Genomic DNA, 14,156 nt, shown 5'->3' with positions numbered 1-14,156 from the left:
TATATTATATTTATTATATTAAATAAATTTATTATATTATTCAGAGCCTAAACCCCACAATCATCTACTCTATCTGTGATATTAAGGCTGATATCAAAGAGACAATAACAGTATAGTGACAACATGGCTTTTATGCACTTTATACCCTGCGATAAAAAATGGACAGTTCAGGCTCATCTGTGCCCTTTGCTGTAAAGGAGAATAGGGTAAAGGCATTTGCTGCTTGAGATTTCAGGCAACCACTGCATGCTCTTCTGCTAATGATCTACCTGTAAGTTCATGGCTTTGCTAAGAAAACAATATGACTGAGGCAGAAGTAAAAAGAGGTGCTCTCTGGGCTGTGCTTGTGACAGCCCATTACCATAACTCATTTGCTGAGGCTCTTCGGTGTCTCCGGGCTAAAGTTCAGACTGGAATCTCTGTCAGAGACTCATGAATCCCACACAAGGACATGTCTGAGACAAAGGCCAGGAGAGAAGTTACTGTCGCCACCGTGGTCGCAGTGTTCCTTCTGCTAATGGCTGGCGCCACTGGTAATGTGACATGAGCATGAGGCTGTGTGTGTGTGTGTGTGTGTGTGTGTGTGTGTAAAACTGGGCAATATTTATCTTCACTGACACGTTAATTACTCATCAACTATAGTCTTCAGTGAGTGCTATGAGACAACGGCTTTGTTAAGATCCACCTTGCTGAGACACAAACCAATCAACTAGGTGCTATAACACCTTTAATGCATGTGTAGGGACCAAAAATATCGCCTTGTTCATCAAAGGAATAATGGCTTTTCATTCAAGTGTAACTGCTGATTAAAACTAGTAACTAATAAATAAAATCATTGCTGCTCCCCAAAAGTCTTCAACATAATCCCAATAACAATTTTCTACACCTGCTATGTAAAGAATCCATTTGTATCAATATAAGGGGCAACTACATTTTATAATTTATGATAACCTTTCAACCACTGTGTTTAGGTCATTTTAACAAATAAGGAATATCACATCACACCCTCTTTTAGGTTTTTTAGAAACTTGCGATTTAAATAACCACTGTCAGCCACTTTGATCTCCTGTTTCCTTTGAAGGTCCAGTGGGTAAGATTTTTTTTTGTTCCACAGAGTGTAATGAAGTCATGAGTTGAAATCATGCCATCAGTCCCTGACTAACATTTAACACTCAACACTTTTCATTTCAGTGTTGCAATGGTCTGAGAACTTCAAAACCTCAACTGTGACCTGTAAACACTGATTTTTAGAGGGTACTTAACCTAATTTCCACATCACTAATATGTTCCACAGACTTTACAGTCTCAAGTAAACATTTATGTGCACACAGCATTTGCTTATTGGCAGAACCTTTTTCCACTGCATGGTGTGCTGTTCAGCTGGAATCTGGAGGAAGTGGCACACATATTTTTCCAGAAAATCAAATAAACACAACGGAATGACTGATACAACTATCATATGTCAGAATTTTAAATTTACGCTCCAAATAGTCTTTTCAATGATCCTTCCTGAAAAAGTCACATCTAGTTTGGCTTCTCTGAATTGAACATGGCCCTATACTAGGAAATACTGGTCACGCCTTCCTACTGAAGTCCTACCAGGGAAAGTTAATCTTTCCTTGGTAGGCTGCAAAACAAACACATCTTTAGGTAGAGGAGATAGCTCGAGGCTCTTTGTATGGAATTGATTTTACAGGTTTCATGTTCAATTTCTCACAGCTGTCATTTGAAGTTATGAAGCTACACATATCCAGTAGATGGCACTCGCCAACCGAGAGAGGTAAAAAAAATGTACATGGTCGGTATGCAAGAGCTGAAGCAGAAAAACGGTGATTGCAAAAACAGCCTGTTTTGGTTCATGTCGACTATCACGGGCCCTGCTGTCTGGCGATACGCTAAAAATGTTCGTCACTGGGAAACAGCCGTGAGGAAACGAGAAACAAATCGAAACAAAAGGATGTGGCTCGTAAAATTCACAACGGCCGCCTTTCTTTAGGCCGTTACTTTCCCACAGATGGTCCTGGCCTTTGATAAGACCACATGGTCCTAAAATCCTTTTTGGCAGGCCACGATTTAAAAAAAAAAAAAGGGTACAGTTCATCAGCTACAGGTGGTATCTTGAATGAGTCCACTTGGTTAATTTCTGCCCAAATTGTATATGTGCAAACATCTATATTGTGTATATGTAAATGTGAATGGCCGTAACCACAAATAGTAGGAATGAAATGTACAGATGTCATTCACCATCACTCAATGGTGATTTTGTAAACTCGCTTTAAGAGAGCTGGTGGAGTTTCTAGCGTGTTAGCCTTGCGAGCTGACAGGTGGGGCTGTTCTTTATGAGGATAAGGTAAAGCTGGGCGGAGGAAGTCTGCCGCTCCACCTGACAACTTCATGCGGGAGGCTGAAAGCCTCCACTGAGCTCCTGTTCCCGTTGGCAAGCACTGACCTCACTGTCTAATCGTGCTAAACGACCCTTCTAAATGAAACACTGCAGCCCCACAGCTATGACACCCAAAAAGCTGAAGCTGGCAGTACACCCCCCAGAGGCTCCAGGTGCTGTGCGGCGGGGACAATATAACGGCTTTAGTGCAATGGTGGAATGAAGCAGCATGAAGCAAAGGAAGTGGGGAGAAAAACTCTGATCACACGGCTGTGGTCTCGTGGGTAATGAGCAGCGTTACATCATGCAAATCGTTGCAGTGATCGTTACACATTGTCTCAAGTGTTTGAATAAATTGCTTTGTTGTACTGTGTTGTGGATGTGCAAAACAGAAACATGGCCAAAGCCATCCACAATCGTTAAATCAATTGAGCAATTTGTGACAGTCCTGTTTTAACAGGCTCAAAGAGATAAGAATGACAAATCTGAATTTCAAAAGACAAGTGTGAGCCCAAAGCTTGTAAAGAACACTCTGCATTTATGATTTGACCAAGTGAAAAAGGTTGCAAGTCTCGAATATTTCAGACATATGAAAGGAATGAACCCTTATTGCACTCACACAACATTACTGCATGGTGTCAAATGTTAGATTGATTTTCAGTCTTCCTGGTGGAATGATGTCAAGCAAAAAGTACTTTGTTTATACAATGGTTTGAGCTCAGCAGTGTTACGGAGTGGAAATTTGGAACTCAGGCTGAACAAGGCTGTCAAAAAGTTTGATTACCTCATAATTATTTACAACCGTAGTTGAGATCCAATACTTTTAAGTGTGAGAAAAAGCTAACAGCATTCTGTCCCCACTTAACATAAAACAATGTAAAATAAATCACCTGGAAAGTTCCTCCAAAACTGCATTCCTCACTTTCTACTAGAGTTCCCTGTGAACAGTTTCCTAAAGTGGACTTTCTTTGCACTCTCTCTCCTCACTCCCATTCTGGCTTACACATGGAAACAAATCTACCTACATCCTCTCGCACATTTAATCTGGACAGTTCCTCAGCACAGGTCCACCAAACTTCTGCCTCCAAGAGGAGACGTTTGACAGTGCGACACCGCGGACGATTTGCCAGATCTGCTCACCCCACGTTAAAGGCGCTCACGGGGTAACCGCGTCCGCCTGCCTCCCACCCTGCTCCTCTCTTACCCTCAGAGAAGGTGATGAGGCCGAGGAGGTGCAGCAGCTTGAGCGAGGCACACACAATCACCACGATGCCCAGCGTCTGCAGCCCCTCTGTCTCCCACGCCGTGCTCAGCATGTCACCCTCCTCAGGCTCATGCCGGTTTGTGGCCGGTCCCGCCGACTCCGGCTCCAAGCCCCCCACGCTCCAGTTGCCCGTGGCCCAGGCAACCTCCGGCGTAGGATGGCACAGGCCGTGCGCTCCCGGGCACCCACGTGCACCGCTCTGATCCTGTCCTGGATCCAGGCTGTGCGGCCGTGGTGGGACGCGCGCGTGGTGATGGGGGGTGGAAGGCGCTCGGGACCCAGGGCCTCCCCAGAGAAGCACCGCAGGCAGGAAAAGACGATGAGGAGTGGAGGCGAGGAGAGTTTGACCCACTCTGCTGTGTCACTCTGAAGTGCACTCTTATTTGAGAGAGCGCTCCGGCTCTGAGATGCAGGGAAGGGGAGGGCTGTGGGAGCGACTGGGAGGGTGGAGGGAGGGTGGAGGGGTGGAGCCAGAGAACGGGAGGCTGGAAAAGGAAAAGGTGTATCCACACAGACATAGACGTGACCTTTTTAACACACGCACAAGGCACGATTCATTCCCTTTTGCTCCGTCTCAGCAATTGCTGATCATTATGTCTAACAATGCACTCAAAGATCCACGCGTACCCATTAGACTCCACTAATTGGCCAAGTAGCATTACAGCACGCAGGAGCACTGAGTATCTTACTCAAAAAACTTAACTACATACTTAATCTTATTAGAAAGGGTGTTTGAACTGAAGTCAAAAAACATCCTGCCAGCCTTAAATGTTTACTTACACAGTCCCACAGGACACATAAGCATTGATCCCTGTACACATAGAGAGGCGAATAAATCTTTTGTGTTCAGCACCTTGCTAAATTGACCTGACACCAATTACCTTCATTAAGCAATGGCTGAATCGACAGGATTTGCTTGAGGTCAGTCTAAAGTTCGTGATTCACTGTACCTGCATCCCAGTCTGTGATCTATCTCAGGGGTTAGCACCAGAACACGTAACTACTGCCACCTGCTGGGGTTTTGGCTTTGCAGTGTTCTGATGGTCTGTCACATGCAATGTGATCCTTGGATGATCGCAGCCAATGCAGCAGACAATAACAAATAATTAGCTGTCTGGGATACAGAACACAAATTACTGGAAAAGGTAAACACCATATTAAGCAATAGTCTATACAGCCCAACTTTACAAATTAAGACAGAGTTTATACAATATACTCCAAACTGCTCCAATGACACTAGCAACATTTTTTCCTATTATGACAAAGAATCATGACTCATGGAGAGGTCGACACACACACACACAAAGGCCACCTCTTCATGGCCGAATGGCCCAGTCCAACTACTTCTCTCCCCTTTCACAAAACACCTTCAAGGTGATATCTGAAATGTCATGCCACGTTGATGGAGGTCTGCCCTATTCTGGCCCAGACTTCTTATCGCTGTCCAGCACAGGATATGTGTCTGATGTCACAGGTCTTTCTTCTTCGATTTCTGAAGGCGAAGGAATCGATTTTGGTGAGAGATTACATATTTTGCTTGGCAGCCCAAAGCTTCCCTGGTCTCTGGGGACTCTTATCAAGAGAGGGAGCCACAGGAGTAAACTAGAGTCTGGGTCACCTAAAGTACTACAGGGTTCTGCTCTGGATGATAAACACTGAAAAGAAAAATATTCCATATTCAGTCATTCCTTCCCATCTAATGGCAACACAAAAATTGGGGATTAAACAACAACAACAACAACCCCCCCCCCCCCACACACACACAAAAGTAGCTGTTAAAATAGTAAGGAATAAACACAACCTTTCATTGTATGACATACTTAAAACGAAACAGCCTGCCATCTATTATGCAGTTATGGTATTATCAGTAGCATTCATACCTATTTGACAGACAGTAAATATAAACTCACTACGGCACTGAGGTTGTATCGTGCGAAAAGCGATTCCTTTTTGAACTATTCTCCTGTTTCTCAGTATGTACAAATACTCACTGATTGTCTCCTAAAAGCAGGCCACACATTTTTACACAGATGTTGCTCAGACGTGCAAACTAGTGTGCACAATATATCCATATATCATTCTGAAGCACAGGAACAGTGTAACTGATGAACACCACAGTCAGTAAGCGGACAATGCTGTCGTTTTTGCTATTTTGGTTTGGTACTCCAACACATGGCATTTGAAAAAATAATCAATATAAGGTTAAAATGTCAGCTTTAATTAAATTAATCTTTAAAGAGTGAACCAAATTGGAATCACAACCCTTTTATTAAGCAAACAAACATACAAACAAAAAAAGCAGCTACAGCTTTTCTGGGCCAAAATGATAATGTTCCCCACTAAACATATGCTACATTTACTGAAGTTGAATCTCAAGGTAAAAGGCCTCTAAAACAAATAGGAGCTGCAAACAGTTGCATTATTCACGGGGCAGAGCAACAGTAAGAAGATACTTGGTCAACAAGTTGCTCAGAATGTCAGACACAATTCCCTCAGTCTCCTTTCTTGAAAACACCGGGATAAAGCCTTTAGTAGAAGAGCATTTAATGTGAATGTATTGTTTCTGGTGTCAATGTTTGTTTTTTTCAAGCCTCTCATCATACAGTATGCAGTAAAATGACATCTAAAATACCACACCAGCAATATAGACCTTTAAATGCTCTTGCATTTCATTTTGCATAGAAAACTACAAACAAAAGATAAGAATATTCACCAATAAAATGTTACCATGTCAAAAAATAAAATCATCTGTTGCCATATATTTTGATGTCTATAAACATGCAAGTTCAAAAGCATGTATGGGTGCTGAAGTGGCAACACACATATTGAAGCAGATGATGGTTGGTAAGTAGTGATTTTGTCCTGGCTAATTATGAATCTGTGGAACATTTAGAGCTTTTCACCGAGGCATCGTCTGCTCCTCTCGTGGGAGCTTTCCCCAGGACTCACCCCCTGAAGACGGCAGTGCTGTCTGACGCACACATGTGACTTACCAAATAAATCCTATCATATTAATTTATAAGCTCTTCTATCTGGATGAGGAAATGTTGTTGCTTTAGTCCACAGTTCTTAGTAACACTTAATGATGGGAGGCTGTTCAGAAGGCTACATGACACCTACATAAGTCTTTCATGACAAATGACAAACATACATAAACATTTATAAATGCTTTTTCCAACAAGCGTCATAAAACCTGATTTGTCATCTTTGGTGTCAAGTTGACATAACTATGTCAAGTGCTGGAGAGTTATTGTAACATTAGGAGGTGTTATGACACTGTAAGGAGTGAAATGAGGGCGTTATGTTAACAAACTCAGCTCAATGATTTTTGGTATGCCAGAATTAAAAATAATGCTGACAATAACTGTACTCGAAACAAACTGATGAACAAAGCAGGAGGCAAGTCAAATCTTTTGAGCACTTCTAGAAACAACGGTCTGGATTTTATCCAATGGCAACGTTTCACTGGAAGTTGCCTATATACAAGTTAATGAATGACCAACATTTTTCCAGAAAACAAATCAGCAAGTCTTTACTTGATAACAACACCCAAAAACCACTATAAGATATGTGTGTGTGTCATCAACTGACTTTGGACAGCCTCCAGTGAAAACAACCATCAGCATCAACTCTTGGCTGCTGCTGTGGGCTTTTGGTCAGGTGTAGCACAGATGGGAAACAGCTCACTGCCCTCGTTGAAACAGGGCTGTCGGTGTCATTGCTAAAGCCACAGCCAGGTGTACTCACTTCAACTAAATGGCACACGGAAGGCCTGCGAAGTGACAACCATCCAACTCAAGTCTGTTACTGGTGGCCGAGTCAACTTAGGAGGGGGGGAAGTGGTTCCTGGTTATAGTGGGTCCTCTGCCTACACAGGATGCGTGCATACTTAGATTTAGATTTCCTGGTGGCAGCCCTGGCCAAGCTCACCGTCCAGAAGTGAAGGTGTCCGGGGAGGCTAAGCACTGGCGATGTGGCCTTCATGTTTCGTAGGTGAAGCTGCTGGTTCTGGAGGGTGTGAACACGCGGCACTGGTGTAGGCTGTTGGACTCCTCATGCCGGGGGGTAGCGCACACGAGTGCCATCCTCGGCAACATCGGTGACGGAGAACACTGGAGGTGACGCATGAGCTGTGGTAGCGGAGCCGGTCAGGTTTAACACAAGCGCAGACACAGGCTGTAGGAGTCCCTGTGCTGTTATAGTGATATCTTCGCAAGCCACAGTAAAAGACTATGCAATGCAGCACAGCCATAGCACCAGACATTGCCAGACATTCGGCTGCATCCCCAATGTCTACCATTGGCTAAGAGAGAGGCTACGGAAAAGAAAGTGGGAGAGTTTGTGGCTGTGGGAATCGTCAAGCCATCAAACAGCCCCTGAGCAGTACAGGTGGGCTTGGCGAAGAAAAAGGATAACAGCTGGTGTTTCTGCGTGGACCATCACTGGCTCAGAGCTGTTACTAATTCCAGCTCATATCTGCTCCCACACATTGACGACGCCTTAGATCCGACCAAGGAAATGTGGACCTGACGCGCTGGTGGACCACGCCACTGAGTGCCGGTGAGCTGAAGTGCTCTCTGGGTTTGGCTTCATACCACCAGCGCTTCTGTTGATACACCCACACTACAAAACCGGCTCACAGCAGAAGGGGCTGCGCTCCAGTGGGACAAGGAGGCCGAGCGTGCCTTGGCTGCCCTCCGTGCTCGGCTATGTGAAGCAGCAGTGCTGGCATTTCCCAGGACAAGCTGCAAGTTTATCATGGATGCAATCTTCAGTATCGCACAGGTACAGCATGAGGTTGAGATGGTTGTAGTTTACTACAGGCTGAGCAAGCTTACAGCATGATGAGAGAGCTGTTGTGTGTACTGGAATGGCTACAGCATTTCTGCCTTCACCTCTATGGTGTTTCCTTTGTCCCAAGTACTGATCACACTTCTCCGACTTGGCTCATGCAGTTCAGAGAACCTGAGGGCCAGGTCCCAGGGTAGACTGCGGTGCCACAGGAACAGCACCTCACCATCCAACACCGCACTGGATGCCTGCATGGTAACTCCGATGCCCTGTGTCAATGTCCGTGTGCCACTGAGGAGTGGCTGTACAGTCCACACACTGTCAGCTGGGAGGAATTCTGCTGTGCCCAGGAGGAAGGGGATGACTCTTCGGTGCGTGAATAGCTCCATGAAAACCTGTGACATTTCCCAGGCCCACAGCTAAGGCTCTTTGCGCTGGCTGGGACAGCTTCCGTCCACACGGCAGGCTATGGACCGTGTATGACCTTGCTGGATACAGTGCACAGATCATTTGGCATGGGGCCCTTCAGCATGGAGAAACCATGGGGAAACGGCTGCAGCAGTGATTCTACTGGACGTGTGATTGGTCAAGTGATTCTATTGGTCACACTGACATAGGAGTCAGCTGTGTTTTCTCCAGCACTCAAATATAAATACATGTGTGTATTTATATTTGAATAGACCACTACATTTTGCACCTGTGCAAAAGAAACAAATTTGAAAGAAACCCTCCTTCTCAAAGGTGGAGGCTTCTTATGATGAGTATACTGAGATTTAAATGAATCCCACCTCTTATTGAGCTTTGGCATTCAATAAAAAGCATATAGTAACATCAAGGTAATGACAAATATACCACCCATTCTCTAGATATTTTCCAATTTTCTAGATACTTTCCATGAACAAAAATGTAATGTTAGCCTAGCACACTGTCTTGGTAAATCAAGCGACAATGAAACAACAACAACAACAACAACAACAAAAACAACACACGCCTCTAACAAAGTCAGTGTGTCCCTAGCCGTAGTTCAATTAGTAGTTAGGAATATGCTTACCATCGTCGTGGTGCGTTTGTCATTAGCTTCCCTATTGGTTTTAGTCTTTTTCGTGTTGCAGTGTTTAATGAACAGTATGTTTATTTTAAATGGAAATTGGATTTTCGGTCTCGTTTGACCTGTTGCCATCTGGAAGGCACTATAGGTTCTGAAACATTATTTCCCTGAACTTTGCTAAGCCTTCAAGTCTGTGACTAGGTAGCTAGTAACTCTTGCTATTGAGTGCTTAACAATCAAATTTGTGTTTTTCCCTCATTCTGAAGACTGTAAATGCCACTTTTATACACATCAGCAAGACATCCTCTATAAGCACTACAGACTTTACTGGCAATCATTGGTAGAGGTTCTTTTCACTGTGATGTTAAAAATATAGGCTCTACTTTAGGAATATTAAACTTTTCCTATGTATCATTAATTTTATGTTATATATTTGACTTCTAACTGTCAGTGTGAAAGTCCACTTTTATAATAGTGTTTTAATAATTGAACTAAAAAGTAGCTAATACAGCACAATTTCTTGTTACTGAACCAACTAGAGTTGAATATAAAACATTTGACACATTTCTGTTTCATCCAGGGTTTCATTCAGGGTTTATAACACAAAGTTTAGTTCACTAAATCTGAATTAAGCAAACAAACTTTTATGGGCAACCTAAGTTTAAAAACATAACATTAAAAATTTTAGGTGTAATTACTGAAAGTTTGGTGGGGCTTGTGTGACTTTGGCAAGGTGTGTTGGTAAAAAAAAAAAAAGAAAAAAAAAGAAAGCAGGATGCAGGCGTGAGTTGAGAAGTGAACAAAAATGCATTTAATCAATAACAAAAATAAAACACAGAAAACAAAAAGAAAAGGAATGACATTCATCCAAGAAGCGAACTGGTAAAAACACAAACATCTGTAAACAGACAACCAACACCCACTGACGAAGAGAGAACAAGGTACCAGTAAAACAAGTATCAGGCTAACAAGGGGGGCGTGGTAACATGTGGGCGTGGAGTAAACATGCACTTGGTGACACGTCAAAAAATAAAAACACAAAATCAGGAGGGGGCAAAATGCCGTTACAGATTGAAATTTTTCCCAGTGTATAAAATGCAAAAGGTTTTTATAGACACCTCACTTCAAATTTATTTACTGAGAATATGCAAGTTTACAATTACAGATGGCAGCCCATCTGTTACAGTTAGTCTTAATGGCCAAATAAAAAACACCAATCTGTCATTACAGGGTAAAAAGTGTCAGGGTCAAAAAATTCAATAAAATATCTGTTATATCATTGTTACCAGAGGGCATCTTTCTGAAGTCTTCACTTTTTCTCAATTTTACCAGCAGTCTCACTTGGCAAGCTGTACCCTGTCATCAGTCTTATGTCACCCTGACATAGAAAAGACATGAAGCTGCAAAGACAGTTGTCATAACGTGTCCTTTCACCCTATCCAGTGTTATGAACCTTTCTAATGTCACCAAAAATCATGACAGATGTATAAACTTGAGATCAAAATTGTCTATTTGTATATTATCTCAGTTGTCATGATAGGGTTTATGTAGATGTCATGTAGTCTCCTAAACAGTGCCTTTTTTAGTAAAGTGTTACCCAGTTCTCTTAGTCTCTTTCTACTCCATCCTTTTCCACCCAGGTGTTTGTGCCATGCTTCAGAAGTAACCCACTTTGCAATGAGGGGACAGTCTTACCTCAAAATATCATTTATCAAAAATAATGACAGTTACATGACATGAAAGAATATATAATGGAATCATCAAGCTGTTGTGAAACCAGCTACATGGTGTTCTGGAACTAATTACATGCCACATATTGATACCTTTTATGCTATGCAAATCAGCTAAGGTTTTCAATATTTAGGAAACATGGAAATTAGCCCATCATATTTATAAAGGCACCGGGTGTGAAATGCAAGCAATTAAAGCCCTTGAACCGTGGCTGACCACACCAGAACTGCATACACAATGTGGTAGAAAAGACATTGTTTTTCTGCTCACTTTTACAGACACACAACACTCAGACACACGTACTGGTTCTTTGTCACCTGTCTTTGTCTTCCTGTCTCAGGAAACTGTTGCACCAACACACAACTTGCCAAAATATTCACAAGCTGTTTATGTTTGCTTTGAGCGTCTGCTCAGACAACTGACAGCAATTCCTAAGAGTTAAGGTGCTAAGAGATAAACATTACTGCCAGAGCCAATATTTCACCCTCGTCTCTTTGAGCTCTGTGCTCAATGTTGGGCTCTGCTTGTCAGAAAGGAGATTGGATGTGAAACAGTTGGAGGGTGGCCATTGTCTGGGCTGTCCCCGCAAGCCTGCGGAGCAGGACACCGGGGTCTGATAACACCGATTCACAGGTTCATCTGTCACTTGGGCACAGTGGAGTTCGACAGCTCTTCTGAGAGAGGCTGCCACTGTGCTCTGGAGAAGCAGTGCATTCGACCCTGGGGCTGAGCGCGCACCTGGGGGAATGAGGTGAGGAGCACAGGAGGAGGTGTATCGAATCATGTCTCAGAGGGGGGAGGGGTGCCGGGATTTTGGTGAAGTGTTCCTGATGCGATCAAGGAACAAATCAGAGAGGCAGGGCTAATAACTCCACAACACCTGCAGAAAGCGTGTTCAACAATCAGCACACTGAATGAGGAAGTTGCAGCGGAGCATCTAATTTTAGTTGATTTTACCCACCACTTTCTGACAAACTCCTGAAGCACATTCATTGCATGCCCGAGTGAGATCCAATGCATGTCGAGCCGCAGCGGTCTGTCCAAAACACAAGACCACATTAAGAAATGGACCACAAAAGGGGTCGATAGGTAGAAAAAAATATATATACTATTGAAAAGCTTGCAGAGACAAATCAATTGCAAGTTTGCTGGACAGGGAATCATTAATGTGATGAGGCAGAAGACACATGGTTGTACACACTCTTGCCTCGCCCCCTTTTTAAAAACTAGTCATTTATTTATTTTCATTTTCTCCCAATGTAATGGCAAGTTCCAAATGTAGCAGCCTATCTTTTCCCTACTTTACACTGATTCAATCCATGGACGATTTGACGAGGCAATGGCTGGGGGGCACGGAGATGGGGAAAGAGGGATGATACCCTTCTCCCTTTCCCACAGTATAGCTCACTGTGTACAGTCTGGAACCTGAACCCAAATCTCAGCAGTGGACCCCCACTGCTGTGGGTGCACTGTGCGTTTCTGCATTTGCATCATAAATAGCTCACAAAAAGGACAAGTTGGATTAAAAGTGTGAAAATAGCGTTAAAAAAAAATTAATGCCACTTTACCTGGACTGAAAATGTTATGAAGGCATACCAGTTCATATCTAGGTTGCAATCCAAACATCCAGAAAACTAAGAACTATACATTATCGAAATCACTAGTCAACACAGAACAATCCCGCACGCTTCAATGAGCCATACTGAACAACAATGACATACAGAAACGGTAGCTATATTTACCTGTACATTACAAATCAATTCTCTAAAGCCATTGCCCTGGTGGTCCTCATTAAGGCCCTGAATAACAGGCAAGTGCTCATATTGGCAGAAGCCAGAACCTCGTTGCATTTATGTCTCGAAGTAAGCTTACCACTGTCACTAATACCACAAGTGCCCATGATGAGCGATGTTAAAGCTATGCTACACAAATCAAAGCTTCACTTTGTTGAGTGGAATCATTAATATGTAATTCAGTGGAAAAGCATGGTGACGAATTGCAACTGCAGGCACTTCTGGGCAAAGCTAGAACATCCCTGTGGGACAGGAGCTTAATTAAACCTGTGACGGGAAGGTAAAATGAGAAGCCATAGGGGAATGGATATTCCAGACTACGTTTCCATCCACCAAACTTAACCATTCAACGGCCTACTGCAGTTACAGAGCTAGAAACCCATTAGGCATATTTGAGGTAAGAAAACCATGAACGAATGCAATTTATAAGCAAATCCCTCCAATTTAGGAAACATTAAGGTGGAATAACAGACAGGGCCTGGGTGAATGAATTATTGTTTTCATTGTCAGATAAGGTGAGATTTTGCATAATGCATTAATAATGTGTATATTATGCCAGTTAAGTTTGTCGTGTGCAGACTTCATAATGCGCAAGAAATGAGAACAGCAATAACATCCCCAAGTCCTCATGTACCCCGCTGACAACTGGCTAAGCTTCCCAAGAGGGCTCTCAAATTACTGTATCCTACTTCATTTACAAAAACTGTTTCCCAGTACTTACTCGCTATGTGCAGTCTGCTCCTTTCATGTGGGGGTTGTTAATGCGGTTTTATTCAGGATCTATGCTGACTAAATGGCTAAAGACACAGCACAATGCACGTTGCTTCTGAGGAACACTCCCACTGAAACAGAGCTGAGGAACACTCCCACTAAAACAGAGCTGTTGGGTGTGCTAACCGAGCTTTGCATAGTTGGATGTCATCTATCTGTCTTGGAGCACTACAGCTTCTTGTAGTGTTGACCTTCTGGAGCCCGGTACCTCATTTAATACTGGTGTTGAGCAGACATAGCCTAAATGCACATTTACACATCCTGTCAGTTCCACTGGACCAAAGGGCATCAGTAAACTGCTTAATGTTCCATTGTCCCCCACTTTCATTGGACACTTGTTGAATTTGGCAGAAGGAATGGGGGTCACAAAAGACG

At 43.1% G+C, this 14,156-nt stretch overlaps 1 protein-coding gene across 11 annotated transcripts in view; it reads right to left on the bottom strand.

Annotated features, from left to right (window-relative positions):
• The window catches only part of kcnip4 (Kv channel interacting protein 4), a 127,849-nt gene that overhangs the window by 26,417 nt on the left and 87,276 nt on the right, over nucleotides 1-14,156 (bottom strand). The window contains exon 1 of one of the 11 annotated variants that reach the window (XM_035519897.1): nucleotides 3,588-3,974. The exons of the other annotated variants lie outside the window; for them this stretch is intronic. Coding sequence (XP_035375790.1) covers nucleotides 3,588-3,699 — 112 coding nt within the window. The 5' untranslated portion in view covers nucleotides 3,700-3,974. Of the gene's footprint in view, nucleotides 1-3,587; nucleotides 3,975-14,156 lie in introns of those variants that run through there. 11 annotated transcript variants of the gene reach the window in all.

This window comes from Electrophorus electricus, chromosome 19 (assembly GCF_013358815.1).
Source record: "Electrophorus electricus isolate fEleEle1 chromosome 19, fEleEle1.pri, whole genome shotgun sequence".
In the NCBI taxonomy this organism is placed as follows: Eukaryota; Metazoa; Chordata; class Actinopteri; order Gymnotiformes; family Gymnotidae; genus Electrophorus; species Electrophorus electricus.
This window is presented reverse-complemented; position numbering and strand designations above follow the sequence as displayed.